The sequence below is a fragment of the Ursus arctos genome, unplaced genomic scaffold, assembly GCF_023065955.2.
Source record: "Ursus arctos isolate Adak ecotype North America unplaced genomic scaffold, UrsArc2.0 scaffold_21, whole genome shotgun sequence".
In the NCBI taxonomy this organism is placed as follows: domain Eukaryota; kingdom Metazoa; phylum Chordata; class Mammalia; order Carnivora; family Ursidae; genus Ursus; species Ursus arctos.
Window position 1 is genome coordinate 11,022,289 of NW_026622886.1, and position 15,743 is coordinate 11,038,031.

The following is a 15,743-nucleotide window of genomic DNA, read 5'->3' on the forward strand; positions in this document are numbered from 1 at the left end:
ACGAAAATTCGGAAGGCTGGAGCTGCTCCTTCTGAAGTGCCCATCTGATGCGTGGCATGGACGAGTCTGGGCTCTCCACGGGTCCAGAGCCCCGTGGCTCAAGTGTCCCTTGACACAGGGCCCCTCCCAAAACCCTGCCGGGGGCTCCGCCTCTTGGGTCTGTCCACACGGCGCTGGCGGAGTCTCCCACACGGAGGGCCTCGACTTCACGAAGCCGCCAATGGAGCGCGAGGGGTTGTGACCTCCGGGAGGCTGAGTGCTCAAAGCTGACCCAGGGCCTTCGTAAGAAACGACAGGGAGCAGCCTCAGTGTGAATGCTTTGAGGGGCTTTTCCAAAGATGGGTCATGTGAGAATCAAAGAATCAAAGAGTTTTGAACTGGAGGGACCCCTAGGGACCCGCCAATCCGGTGCTTCTGAACTCCGCCGCCCCCCAGAATCACCGGGCAGTTCTAAAGAACACTGATGCCCCAGCCCTACCCCAGACCCACCAACAAAAGCAGACTCTCTGGGTGAGGCCTGGGCACTGGCCATTGTGTCAAAGCTCCCTGAGTGGTCCTCGTGGGCAGCCAGGGCTGAGAACCCCAGATCTCGTTCATTTTGTGGCAAGGAGGGGACAGGCCCTGCCTTAGAGAAACCCCACAGTTAACAAGTGGCTTGACTCAGGAGCAGCAGCTGGTTCATGAGTTGTACACTATCTCCTCTGGGCTCCTTGGGACCACCAATCCTGCCGGCGGGTAAAGACTACACCACCCACAAGGGCAGACGATCCAGCTGGCACCACCTTGCCCTTCCTGCCTTCCCTCCAACCAGCTCCCTACATGCTCCTCACTCCAGCCACAAACCCCTCACCATGCTCTGAACATGCCACGGACTATCCCACCTGGGGCCCACACTCCTGCTGTTCCTCCCCTCCCTGATGCTGTTCCCTCCTCCCTGTCAGGTGAAGCCTGATGTGTCTTCAAAGGCCTAGCTCAAATGCCACCCCCTCTACAAAGCCTCCCATTTGCCCTGTACCTTAAAGGGTTAAGTACTTATTCCCAATTCGCCCGTAACTGAGAAGCTTCTATTGGATAGCATTTATCATGTCCTACTACATACATGCCTCTCCTCCCCATGTATTTTTCCCTCCATTTAGCCTATAAATGTGTGCAGAAGAAACAGTTTGGCAAGCATTGCTGAGAAAGCTATTTAGGTTGTGCCGGAAGAGCCCCCCCCAACCCCTCTTGGACAATGCAAGCTTTTATCAATCTAATCTTAACGAAATACCCCGACTTCCCAATTTCATCACGATGTGCTATCCCACAGCAGAGCTCTTGAGGGCATTCCTGCTCAGCCCGGCCGCAACCAAGAGCCAAAGCCTCTCCAAATCCTAGGTTCAGGAAGCAGAACCCCAAACTTCAGTTGTTGATCGGACATCTCCTGTGCATTCCACATCACTCCCCAAGCCTTGGCCCCTGACTGTGGGAATTTCACCACAATCCTGAGCACAACCGTCTCAGCTTGAGTCACTAGGGATGGGGACCTCAAAGCAGCATTTTTTTTCCACCTGGAAAACGTGAAGGGGTAGGCTCTCATGCTCCTACCATCTCGCCAGGTCAGATGGGCCCGGCGCTACCGTCTCGGAGCTATGTGATCTCGGCAAATGGCTTGGTTAACTGAACCGCACTTAACTTACCTAAAAAATGGGTTTCAACCTTCCTTTTCGGGTTGTTGTAAAGATTCAATGAGATATGTGCAGAAATGCCTCAAACAGCATGGTCTAGTAGAGTGAAAGGAGATTATACCTTCAATGAAGAGTAACTGTCCTTCCTTTCTCCCTCTTTCGATCCTTCCTCCTGGAGCCTACCTTACAGAGAGGTAAATCTACTTTAGCATATTGAAGACTGGGCCATCAAGGGGCCACCAAATAACAGATATTTGTTTTTTTCCTCCAAAAAAAAATTTTTTTTTGGCCTCAAACAGCTCACCCAGAATACTGCTAGAGCCCTCAAACACGGACTGGCCCTCCCAGGCCCTCAGGAATGCCTGTCGACAGTTGGGCCTAGTGCACTCCTGCAAGGCTTCTAGACTGTGTTTATGAATTCCTGGTCAGCCCCTGGGCTGTGCATCTGTCTTCCGGGAACGCAGTAATCACAGAGCAAGGAGCAATGCTAAAGAAAGCACCAGGCAGGGCAGGGCTGAACCACATGAGTGATGCTGTGAAGATTTCAGGAACCCACGAGAGGACCAGGAGGTGGGCGAGGCAGAAGGACAAGCTGTCTCGCTCCCGCTGGCATTTGGGGGGCAATTATGCCCTATTAATGGCTGACGATGGAGCTCTGCCCTGCGAGTCTGAGCCGCACCAGGGCGGCCCGCAGATGCGCTCGGCCCACAAATATGCAGTTGGCAACTCCTGAACTTTCGGTGACTTGACACCAGCTGATCTGATCAGCAATTACATTTTATTTTGGGGCCAGGGAGACAGCAAAGAACTGGGAAAATTATAAGACATCAGAGCACAGTTTTTCTAAGAATATCAACCATAAACTTTTTTTAACCAGTTGTTGTTTTAGTGGTGAGGGGTTTGTGAGGCACTGAAATAAGAAAACCTTGGACACAAAAATCAGATGATAGCCAATTTCCCGCAAGGGAGTGTTTAAGCCTTTATCCAATAAAAATCTGGGTGTGATTCTGTTGTTTCGGAGGGGAGACGGGGTAATTCGTGCCAAGAGAACTTTGCTGGTGACAGTGAGTGTAGCATAGAGATAAATGGATTTATAGTCTGTCCTGGGTTTGAATCTTTACTCTGCTTCTGACTAGCTCTGTAGCCCCAGGCAAGCTGGGTAACTCTTGGCCTCAGCTCTCCCATTCGTGAAATGGGAGTGGCAGACCTCGTTTGGGGATTATAAGCATTCCATGAGATGTTTAGAAGCATCTAGATAACGTCTGGTCTACAGCACCAGTACATGGTTAACTAAGATGGTGCCTTCTTGCTCTAACATTGGTTTCTTATCTACAATAAACAGTTCCTGTTTTCACCATCATGTATCAAACCCAAATAACCAGTCAGCATAAGATGGGGAAATGGCAGCTCTAGGAGCAGTTTGGTTTCTAGCAATTTACAGGGTTTGTCATTTGCCTCGGTGATAACATCAGTCCAGGCTCAGCGGCTTCAGCAGCTTGGCTGGTAGGGAAACACAACAAACCACAACCATGCCCGGTCGGGCGCGGAGCTTGTACGTGTCTCGTGGACACAAAACTGAACCGAACTCAACCAGGCGCTTGCTTGCTTCTCTCCTCTTAACGCCCAGCCCACGGCAGCCCAAGTGGTCAGCAAGACAGTGTCTCCGAGAAGCACCACTGACTGTATTTGCGTGGGAATGGAACATAATTGCCGCTTGTAAAGGAAACCAGCCTAAGAAAAAACATCCCGGGCAACATCCCGAGGAAACGGGGAGATCTTCCTGTGGGGACATTTTCCTGGTTGCCAGAGAAGGGGGACAGACAGCTTGCCCACAACATTCTCGTTGAAGGTGACTCACCCACCTACGCCCTCACGAATGGCTCCCAGAGCTGCCTCTCCAGCCCCATCCTCCCTCCCAGGTCCTAGGCGGCTGCTAAAGGAGCTTCTCACCCAGAAAACGAAACAGCACCAGAAGGAAGAGATGACCTCTACCCATGTAGGTTGTCTCTCCTTTGGTGGGTTTACAAATGCACCAAGCTGGGTCTCCGATTCCAGTCCACTCGCTCACGACAGCCCTGGGATTACAAGAGGAATGAGACATGGAACGCTAACCACACATGCCCAGCTCACTCTCTGGTGTCCAGAGCCTGGCACTAGTGATAGTGAAAAAATGAATGAACGAGTGAATGAATCCGAACAAACTCCATTGAAGGCACTGAGCAAAGTACATCTTCTCCTGCAAACTACAAGGCAGGTATGGTTAGCACCGTGTTACAAGTGAGGGAAGGCCGTCTCGGTGGCTTAAATATCTTGCCCACACTCACGTAGCCAGGAAATGAAGAAACCAGGCTTTGAACCCATGTCTGACTCTGAAGTCAAGGCTTCCAATATGGAAACCACCCTCATGACCATGCTAATGACAAATGTTTACATAGTCCCTGACACATCAGAGTTATTTTATCCTCCCAACATTCCAGACACATGGACTCATCACGTATTCAAGTTGCACAACCAGTTGGAGGTGAGGTAGGGATGTGAACCCAGACTTTCTTTCTTTCAATCACAGATACTTGGGGGCACCGTCTATAGACCAGGCCGTGTTAGGTGTTGGCGATATGACAGTAAACGGCACAGACACTCTCCGTGGACTTCCTGTCCAGAGGGGGTGTCTACTTCAGAAATGAGTCCTCCCAGAACACCATATGCTGGCCACAGAATTTCTCCAGGAAAACAGTAGTGCTTTAGCAGCTGTATTTTGAAAGGGAAAATGACCTGAGAAAGAGCATGTCAACAAAAAGACAGGAATGGTTTGCATCTCAGTAGCCCGTACTGTTCTCAACATGGCTTACCAGAAATCCTATCCTTTGTCGAGGCCAGTTCTGCCTCTTCCTAAGGACAGGTATGCGAACATGCTAGGAGACTTGCCTATAATAATCAGATTATTTGGGCGCCAAACAAAACCCAAATATCACATTCCCTGCTGAGTCACCAGAGAACACAATAAGGAAGCCTCAGGCAATGTGAGTTTGCAATTACCTGGCTAATCAGGCCTCCTCACACTAGAACTCCGAAGCAGCCGGCTAACAAGAGAGTAAATTCACCTGGTTGGGCCACCCATGATGCACAAACGCAGGAGTCCATTTTTCCAGAAGGGAGTGCAGGTGGGAGACAGAGCTGTGGGATCAGAAAGTTCCCTTTGCGAGAGTTCAGGGGACGCAGCATCTTTGAGGACCATGCATCATCTTCCTCTACCAAGCACCACAGTCCACAGAAATACTAAATTAAGAATCTGATACAAAATAAAGCTCAGCAACTAAGGCCAAAGCAATACGTTTTTCTTTTCTCAACGGCAACCAAAGGTCAGACAATGGGCCACTCGTTGCTCACTTTCCAGTTCCTGGCATCGAGTGCTAATTAATGTTCCCGCAGGAGAACCAGCCTTAGAGTCTCCACATCAAGGCCCACACACACCACCGAGGCCATCGCCATGGTGACCAGGCCTCCTCCCTTGGCTCCTAGCTTTCCACAGGGACACATTTCCTTGGTTGGAGCTTATTTCGCTCCAAGAGAAACTCTTCGTAATCGAGCTCAATTTACCATGACAGTCACTTAACAAAAAGCGCCCCCACACACAGAATTGAGTCTTGGTAACCGGCTACAGTGAGATGGAATTCTTGAGGCATCTTGGACGTCAATGAACCAACGTGGGGGCAGGGTGGTAGGCTCATCCACATGGGAACCTTCTTCGGGGGTGCTGAGGGGACGCTGCCCAGCCGGCTCTATCATTTCAGAGCCCCACTGCTGGCACCTGGGACTATGTGGCTCTGAAACCTGAGAAGGTCGGAAAGCTTAGTCCAGCTGCACCAAAGCATTTCTCGAATTCTAAATGCTGCCTGCTAGAATTTCGGAGCCATTATACAGAGAAAGGGTGACCAAGAAAACAACCACTGAAGGTAAAATGCCAGGCAGTGCAAGGAAGTTTCAAATCCCCAAAGAACCAGATTTTGGAGTTTTTCATTCTCCCCTCCCCGCAAAAACTGATGCATGGAGACCAAGTCGAGAGAGCAAAAAGTTTCCAGGGCTTACCTGGGTTGGGTTGTAGAGTTCCTGCAGGGGGCTTCGAGACCCCTTCCGGCAGCAGATGTCCACACCGAAGGGGTTCCTCCGCATGACTGAGGAAAGAAAGTGAAGGCTCATCAGAAAGGAGCAACAAGGGCTTGTTGTCTGACAAAGAAAAAGGCACGGAGGTAGGTGGGGGAAGAAGAAACAGGTAGGAAAGGAAGAGAGAGAAAACTAGCTTCTAGCAAAGCTGCTGTGCCTTTATCCAATGGCGTATCTTCCTCAGCATTCAGGCATCTCCACACTCAGAAGGACATAAGTCATCTTAAACATTCTTCCCAGCAAGTTTTTAAGAAAATGAGGCATCTAAAACTCACCCAAATGAAGATACTTACAAGAGACAGCATCAAGGGTGTTCCAAGAAAGTGAGTTCTACCAGCACCCGGCTCGGTGATATATTTCAAACTCCCCAGCCTCCTCCCACAATGATCAATTATAACCTCTTATTCCTGCGCAGCCCCGCCCCATCACCTGGTTCTGGCCTCGTGAGAACCGGGCAGGACCTCCCCGCCCCCCCAACCCCAGACCCGCTGGAGGGCTCTTCCCTCTGGCTAAGTCAGACACCCAGTCACCCCAAAGCCTCCTGTAAATTATTATTTTTAATGAAAATATCAGGTTGAGGCAGAAAGGACAAGGGTTTATGGTTGTAAACAGACAGAGGTAGCACTTACAAGTAAGAGGGGGAGGGGGCACCTGGGTGGCTCAGTCGGTTAAGCATCTGACTCTTGATCTCAGGGTTTTATTTAAAAAACATAAAAGAGGGAGAATTAAAGGAACTCCTCAAAAGCCAATAGTTGTTTTTTTAAGCAATCTCTACACCCAACATGGGGTTCGAACTCACAACTCCAAGATCAAGCGTCACACCCTCCACCAACTGAAACTGAGCCAGCCAGGCACTCCCCCTAAGAACTATTTTTAAGTGCAGGAGTCTTTCTTTTTTCATTCTTCTTGTTCACAAAACACCCTCCTTCTGGGCAGTCCCTCCCAGAGCCTAGCACACAGTCACCTGTTGATAATTATTTGTTGAAGGGAGGGCGGCATGGAGGAGGGAGGAACGAATAAATGAGTGAACAAACGTTTTCTTCTCCCACGGGAGGCGATTTTCTTTTCTTTTTTAAAGATTTTATTTATTTATTTGACAGAGAGAGAGAGAGACTGCGAGAGAGAGAACACAAGCAAGGGGAGTGGGAGAGGGAGAAGCAGGCTTCCTGCCGAGCAAGGAGCCGACGCGGGACTCGATCCTAAGACCCTGGGATCATGACCGGAGCCAAAGGCAGACGCTTAACAGCTGTGCCACCCAGGCGCCCCAGGAGGCGATTTTCTTGTGGAATGACATGGTGGGGCACGGGCAGGACAAGGAAAGGAGATCATCCACAAGCCTAAAGAATTCGCCCTTGCGTAGTGGCAACATAGCGGACCCACGATGTTCCCTGGAGCAGACAGCTGGGGTTTGCATTCTGGCTCTACCACATTCCAGCTGTGTGACCTTTGGCAAGGCACCTAACCTCGCTGTGCATGTGTTTCTTCAGCTGGGAAACAGGGATGAGGATCTAAGTCCCTGCGTTGGCTGTGAGGATTCGATGACTTACTACTATCAGCAGAACACTTAAACCGGGGTGCTGGCCAAAACGCGTTTCTTACAAATTTCTGAAGGGAATCAAAACGTACACTGGATTTGCCCAGAACGATTCCTGATGAAAACCGGCTTACCCTGGGGAGAGACGGTGAGAACCTCCCTACTCTTGAGCCATCCAGTGAGCTGATGGGAGTCAGCCGACCTCAAAGGCTCTCTGACCAGAAAGACACAGAAGGCGGGGAGGGCTGGCCGGAGGGGGACACAGCCAGGCCCCTTGCTCCGCTCAGAAGCCAGCCTGAGGTCAGAAATGTGATGAAAGCCATCTCTGCCAGTAGCCAATTCCTTCTGGAAGTTCCCCAGGTGAATCGACCCTTTCTCAGGCAGTTCTCCTTTGACTTGACCCTTCGAGCCACGTGCAAACCCTGCGAGTAAATCATCGCTTCCCGGAAAGCGGACGCTGCATTTTCTCGCCCCTTCTCCTTTGTCTGAGGGTCCTTGCACTTTTTCTCCGAAGGGCAGGCAGCGCTTGGGCCCTGGGCCCTCGGTCTCTGGGGCCGCTGGTCAGCGGCCACGGACAGGCCACAGCCGAAGGGGCGTGGCCGTGCCAACGCCGCCTCATTCATGGCCACGGATGGTGAATTTCGTGTCCTTCTCACGTGTCAGGAAATCTGATGTTTTTTCCAACCGTGTCACAGAAACAGGCGCTGGGCTGGATCCCTCCCTCAGGCTGTCGTTTGCTGACCCTGGCCCTAGGGAATGGTCCCCGGGATTCCTGGGGTCAGCGGGACAAGCCCCAAACACACACGGCGTGCCCCACGGCCCTCCCCAGGGAGGCGATCTGCGGGCAAATGTCCACCCATAAAAGCCGTTAGAATTTGATTAGGCTGTGCGGGACAAACACTGCCTCTTTGTTCCCCCATGGCTGCCTCGAGAAGAAGGGGAAAAAATCCACGTTGTGTTTTTCTTTAATTTATTGCTTCATTTTTCATTTCCACCAAAAACGAGGTAAACTGTTACATGCACGCAAGTTGCCCTCGGTGCACAATGACATAGCAACACTTCGGAGGAGAAAAAACAGCCATAAAACTTGTAAAATTATGCTCACGCCGTGCAAGATTAAACTCTCCCCATGGCGGCAGACAGGCTCACGGAGACGGTGGCTGCAGGACCGCCACGGTGAAAACCCTACCATGGAGTCCATTAAAAGTCAGCTTTTATGGGGGGCAGTATTATTTAATTGGTTTATTTTTCTAATACAAGGCCTTTAAAATGCTTTGACCGTGTGGGGCCTGCAACACGGGCCCTTTCCCAAGGCCGCCCGCCCTCCGTGCCTCCCCAGCCCCGGCCATGCGCGCTCCGTTGGGCGCGACGTGAAGCAGCTTTGGCACCCCAGGCCACAAAAGCCAAAGGGGCCTTGTGTGCTGTTTATGAGAATGACAACAATCTTACTATTTATCGAGCCCTCATTGTGTGCCGGGCACTTGGTTAAGTGTAATCCTTCCCACGGTGAATGAAGGACCTGCATTTTACAGGTCTGCGCCTCCCTTAACTTCAGGAACCTGACCAAGGTCAAGACCACGGGAGTGCAAAGGAACCACATGAAGACTCAAACCTGACTGCTAGGCTCTTCATATCCACACGAGGACAGTGAGAGCCTACCGCGTGCCTGGAGACAACGGAAGGGTTGGCAATTATGCGGAAAGTATTAAGTACGTTGGTCGCATGTGCGTCTTAGGAAAAGTGGCATCAGAGAAGGTTGAGTGAGTGACACACACGGATGGTCGTGGGTACAGTTTGGCGAGTGCTCATGGTGTGCCCAGCAGCTCCCACATTTCATCTGCACAGCAGCCGTATGGGGTGGGTACCACGAGCATCCTCACTTTATGGATAGGAATATCGAGGCACAACAGGGGTAGGTAACATGCCCAGGTCTCATGACTAAGAAGTGAAGCGTGGACTCCAACACAGGCAGCCCATGCTCTCAGCTGCCATGCTGGACCAATGGTCAGGTGCCAAGTCTACCATACATCTTTCTAGTTTGGCCCAAGACTGGGCTGTCTGGCCATTTCTAGGACAGAAGGTCTAAAATGTAAGCCAGTGTCATAGGAGTCATTGAAGTGATGTGATGAGACAGCAAGGTTAATAAATAACAGTTACAGCATTCTGTTCATTCAACAAACTTTTCTCAAGCACCTACGGTATGCCAGGCATGGGCATGGGGGTATAGACTATAGACCCTCCCCATCTTATTCACATTTTCCCCTGGTGCTTGGCACACAGTAGGTACTCAAAAAAGCCTGTGAGTGAGCCAGGGTTTAAGGCTTCCTTCACAAGCGTTGGACAGGCTGTTTTCTACAATATAAGGAAGAAACTGCCAGTAGCACCCAACAGCTGTCCTTTTTTTTTTTCCTTTGAAAATAAAAGGTCTAGTGATCAAAAGCCCTAAGAAAGGACTCCCTAAGGACATTGAACGGTGGCCTTCTGCCGTCCACCCGCCTCACCACGAGTTGTATTTAGCTGCCACACTTGGGGTTTTTTTTCCCCCTTTCTAAACTCCAATCAACAAAACTCAAGACCATTTGGTAAGAATCTAATTGGCTCAATTTACAGCACAATTTCTTGGACCCAGGAACATTTCTGCATATTCCAAGATACATGAATGAAGCTAAGACCAGAATCAAGCCCCTGTGTTTGTTTTATGACGACAAAGAGCACATGGTCCTTAAGCGGACCCTCCACTCACAGTAAACGGACAGCAGGTGACACAAAGTGGGCTCCCAACAAGGGAGTGGGGCCCACCTCACCCTCTGAGTGGCTCCCTGTGACCTCGCCTGTGCTTCTGGGCTCCAAGGGAGCTGCTGGATGGCCAATTCAGGTCTGATGATGTAAAACTGGAAGGCCGTGCGGCCCTGGGTGGGAACTCGCCTTTGATGCATTTTAGAAAACGACAGACATTTGGGATGCTCAGCGATTACAGTCCAGCTCCATCAGCTTACGAAGAAACTCAGAGTTTAAGCACTTGCCTAAGCTCCCCCGGGGTATCCAGCTGCAGAGCCAGGGCTGCAACTCAGGTCTTACAAAGTACAGCAAGAATTAATAATAAGAATCATGGCAACTACGATTTAGTGAGATTTTGTCATGTGCCTGATGCCTGACACAGGATAAGCCTTTTTCTCACACTGCTTCATCTGCTTCTCCTAAAAACCCTGTAAGTCAGAGATAATGCATGATAACAGTATCATTTATTACCATTTTACAGTTGAGCTGACTGAATCCCAGAAAGGTTAAGTAACTGGCGTAAGATCACACAGCCAGCAGATGGCAGGACACACGGCAAATTCAAACCCAGGCCTGCTTCCAGAAAGGGTGGTCTTCACCACTTGCTCATGCTGTCCCTGAAGGCGGCCAACGATGCCTGTCACAGAACCTGTGCTCTCACTTCCCTCGACATCCAAGGTGAGGCACTGCTCACTCAATCTCTCCGGCCCGCAAAACTGTTCGAATACTCCACCGACTTCAGACGCTTTCCAAACCTGAGTTTGCTGACAGCCTGGGCATGATCTCTCATCTACACCACACTCCACGGGGCAGAGCAACAATGCAATTGCGGAGATGTCTTCTCCAAAGGCCCCGATTCATGCTGTGTCCTGGTGCAGTCGTGTCCAGCGCACCTGTCTCAAGGATGCTGGAATGGGACCGTGTCTAGGTCAACATCAACAGGTCAGGAGAAGTGAGAGCGATACCCAGCTCCCTCAGACAGAGCTATTCCTGGAAAGACAGGCCAGCTGCTTTGCAACTGCAGGACGCACAGCCTGCCCTAAAAGGCCACGACGTCACAGCTCTCCCCTCTCCCGTGGAGCTTGCCCTGTAGTTCCGACCATCCTGGCTTGCCTGGGACAGAAGAGATTCCTGATGCCTGACACAGAGAACTCCGGACTTTTTCCATGCTAAATCCAGAAAAGTCCCAAGCACCAAGAAGCACCCTTTGGATTCAAATCCTGGTTTGACTATTATCCAGCCTTGGACCTTTGGTCAACTTCTTCATCTCTGAAATGCAACTATAAAGCACATAACAACGCCTACCTCTGAGGATGGCTTTGGGAATTAAATGAAAATGTAAAATAGCCTGGTACATAGCATCCAAGACTGTCCATGTGAATAGTCACAGGCCTGGATCCTACGCCTCGCTTTGTCACCAAAGAGCCTCGCTTTGAATCAGTCCCCCCGCCCCAGGGCCTCAGATTTCTCCTTGGGGGTGCAGAGATAAAACCAGGTGACCTCTAAGTTTCCAATGTCTAAGCACAGGGCAGCAGGAAGGCTCCCTGGAGAACCACAGATTCAGTAAGCCCTGGAGAAAGGCTGGGGGTGGGGCATTCGGGGGAAGGGCAGGAGGTGTAGACAGAGCACCCAGTGGCAGCTACCCAGTAACAGAAAAGCAGGAGAGAAGAGCGTGGGCCCAGGAAAGACTGGGAAAGAAAAAGCAGAACTTGGCTGTGAGACAGACTTCTCCTCGATTTCTGCCCAGTTTATAATCCACGATCAAAGGCTGGCATCCTGGTTGAAAAGAGGTTTTTCGAACAAAAAACTGCCATCAACAAAGAAAAATTAATAATAATCATAATAATACAAAAATGGGACCCCTCCCACCCCAAAAAAATCTTACATGGAAGCAGAACTGGTAGTCTCTAGCTTGGGTGGCTGGGGGGAAGTTACTGGAACAAAACCCTCTGTCTCAGTAATTATCTGAAATTCCACGGAGGGGACTCAGAGTGGAAAGAACCCAGCCCTTTACCAGAATCGCCCATGTGCCTGGCTTTCAGGGAGCCCTCCTGTCCTTTAGGGTTCAGCATCTCCTGTGGACATGAAGGAAGAAACCCCTTTGAGTCACTCACTAACATCAGAATGTATTAGTTGTTCTGCCCAGGTTTCCGGAAGAAATATTCAGGACTAGAGGAGGGAGAGAGAAGAAAACAAAGATGGGGGGGGGGGGCTGGGTAGATAGGGTGCTGAAGCTCCCAGGGTTCTCGGACATCACGAGTTGGCTTAGAATTGGCCCAATCCCACGCAGCTCCCATAAAATGGGGAGGGAAACAGGGGTACGTAAGTCCTCACAAACACCATGTCTGTAGCTAATACATTAAAATTTTCTCCTGGTACAGCCACTCTGGAAAACAGCATGAAGGTCCTCAAAAAGTTAAAAATAGAGCTACCCTATGACCCAGCAATTGCACTACTAGGTATTTACCCAAAGATACAAACATAGTGATTCTAAGGGGCACCTGCACCCCAATGTTTCTAGCAGCAATGTCCACAATAGCCAAACTATGGAAAGAGCCCAGATGTCCATGAATGGATAAAGACGTGGTATGTAGATATACGATGGAATACTACTCAGCCATCAAAAAAGAACACAATCCTGCCATTTGCAAGGCTGTGGAGGAACTAGAGGGTATTATGCTAAGTGAAATAAGTCAGAGAAAGACAAACACCACATGATTTCACTCATGTGGAATTTAAGAAACAAAACTGGTGAACTTAGGGGAAGGGAGGAAAAAATAAGATAAAAACAGAGAGGGAGGCAAACCATGAGTGACTCTTAGCTATTGGGAACAAACTGAGGGAGGCAGGAGGGGAGGTGGGTGTGGGGATGGGGGAAATGGGTGATGGGCATTAAGGAGGGCACTTGTGGTGAGCACTGGGTGTTATATGCAACTGATGGATCACTAAGTTTTACCCCTGAAACTCATACTACACTATATGTTAACTAAAAAAAAAAAAAAGTGTTCTGTATCTCTGTGAGATTGAGTTTTATCTCAAGGAACCTGAGGCTCTTTGAACCCGTGTGTGTTCGGCACATCTGCGTGCCCAGATGGGTTCAGGTTGTTGCATTCTCTGTTTGCTCCTGTCAAAGAATTAAGAATCCAAACTCGTGTTTGGAGCCTGAGGGGTTCTTAGCTCCCATCTGATCACTCCCGCTCATTTTCAGAGGAGAAAACATGGCCCAGTGAGGGGACAGGATAGCCAAAGTCCCCACAGCAGGGCTGGGAAAGAAGGACCAAGCCTGCCCTGTCCTGGGTCAGTCATCCTTCTACCTCTGAGTGCCTGGCGGCGCAGCCCCACAGCTCTCTTAGCGGCCCCCTCCCCCTGCCCTCTGCCCAACTAAGTGCTTTGTGCGTAATAGGTAGTCAGCACGTTTGTGTCAAGTGAATGAGATAAAACAACAGGTCAAGTGACGGGAGGGTTTAACCAAAGACGTTTTCTCTGTTAGAGAGTTATCAGAAGTTCAAAGGTGGTTAGCTAACAGAACATCCTCAAAGTTACTTACCTGGCTTTCCTAGTAAAAGGAATGAAAACAAACAAAAACATAAGGCAAAATTAACATGATCCGCTCTTGTGGAACTGAGATGTGCCCTAAACGAATTCTACAGTCAATAAACGTTAGCTTTTATTATGTTTCTCCTTCACGCCTCACCACCGCCCCGGAAATAGGTGGCATTATGTCCATTTTAAAGACAAGGAAACTGAGGTTCAGAGAGGTTGAAGAATTTACCCGATCACACAGCTAGTGAGCAGCAGAGCTGGGATTCCAGGCCACATTTCTGCGGCTGCAAACCCGGCACGCTCTCCCCACTCCTCTGAAATGAGACTTGTCACGTAGCTTACTGAGGTTGGAACTGGGAGAGGCCAGGCAATAGGACAGTCCTGAGTATTGACCCAGTGCCCTCCAACTACCCAGGCTTTGGGAGCTTTATAAAACATTCAGCACACTTGTATTTGCAGGCAACTTTTCAGGAGGGTGGGAGGCCCAGGGTGCTGAGGTCCAACCTAAACTATCATTAATATTACTATCAAACCTAAGTTTTTCAACTTTCTATTCCCTCCTTCTCAGTCCCTACAACAACCCAGAGCTCATCGATATCATTTCCAGATGTGCTTTTCCTTATTGAAGACCCTACCAGCAACACTAAGGAACACTGAGGAATGTGGGTTTTATTTGATTTGGAAATAATCGGAACCCTCATGCCAGCTAATTCCCAGGTCAGTGTCCTTTCCCTACTAGTAAGCTCCACGAAGCTCCCGCCGCCCGGCCCGTGGAGGTGGTGGCAGAACTAAAGTGAATTAAACTTTTGGCAGATGAAGGTCAAGGGTATAAATCCAAGAATTAGGTGAAAGCACTTGACATAACTCTGGAAAGGAAAAGTCACAGCTTCATCTGAGAGCCAGGAGATTTACTGTCATAGAAACCTTCCACGGAGAGACTGTCACACTCAGTTTCGAAGAATATACCACATACACTACAACACTGACCTGCCAGAGGAAGAACTGAGCCATCAAACATATTTACCCAAACCAGTGGCCTCTGCCATCAATGCACCCCCTCTTTTAGATGAATCTGGCCCATCCGCGAAAATGTCCCCAGAGCAGAGGCTTGTGCCCACTTCCAAAAAAGCACGAGGTCCCTGCCCAAGTGCAAACCAGCTGTCAGTCTGACAGGTTAATGCAGAATCAGGCACGTCTAGGACAAGAGGGGCCTTTGGAGGCCATCTGGGCCAATGGCTTTCACACAAGCAAACGGAATGGGTATTTATGATCGGAGAAAAGTACCCTCAGAATGGTTCCGCGAGCAGGACAAATAGCAGGATGCAAAGCTCAAAAATGACCTTCCTGGACAATCGTGTGGGCAGTCTGCGCCGAGAAAGCGTGGAGAGGTGAAGGGAGAGGAGGTGCCAGGCACTGAAAGGTTAAGAAACCCCAATCCAGTGGAACCCACCGCACCCCTGGCCCCATTTTACAGGTGGAGAAATGGCCATCCAGGAGCATAAGTGACTCATTCAAGGTCACAAAGCTAGAGATCTCCTGTCTCCTGTCCTTTCACACCCAGTTTAGGTGCGATGAACTGATATTTTCTATTCTCTTCTTTTTTTTCTTTTTCTCTTTTTTTAAAGTACTTGTCCCAACTCATTAGGCCTGGGTGCTCGTTGTTTCAACACCTGTGATACTCTTGCCTCCGCCTTGCTCACATTATCGCCCCTAGCCAACATACTAGCGAACACAGCCTGCCTTCTCTTTCTCACTGTCTCCCCTCTGCTTTGTTTTTTATTCTTCTTCAAGGCAACTGTTGTCTTTTGACTTTTTATTTTAAATGCTGTATTGGCCACTGCCCATTGCTGCCATAAGATTCTAAGCTCCGTGAGAGGAGGGACTTGGATTGTCTCCACCACAATCTCCTCAGTCCCTAAAAGAGTGCCTAAATCCAGCACTTGAGTGAATGAATGAATGAATGAACAAATGAATGCATGAATTGGAGCTCTTTTCCCAAAAGATAAGAAACTAGACCATTTCGGAAACACAGTTATCCTCCTCCAATGGCTTCAAAACCTGCC

The 15,743-nt window shown here is 49.6% G+C and overlaps 1 protein-coding gene across 3 annotated transcripts in view; it reads right to left on the reverse strand.

Annotated features, from left to right (window-relative positions):
* Nucleotides 1-15,743, reverse strand: part of CHST11 (carbohydrate sulfotransferase 11) — a 261,730-nt gene that overhangs the window by 129,101 nt on the left and 116,886 nt on the right. For all 3 annotated transcript variants that reach the window (XM_048217932.2, XM_026499768.4, XM_026499767.4), the window contains exon 2: nucleotides 5,751-5,836. In XM_048217932.2, coding sequence (XP_048073889.1) covers nucleotides 5,751-5,834 — 84 coding nt within the window. In that variant the 5' untranslated portion in view covers nucleotides 5,835-5,836. The remainder of the gene's footprint in view (nucleotides 1-5,750; nucleotides 5,837-15,743) is intronic.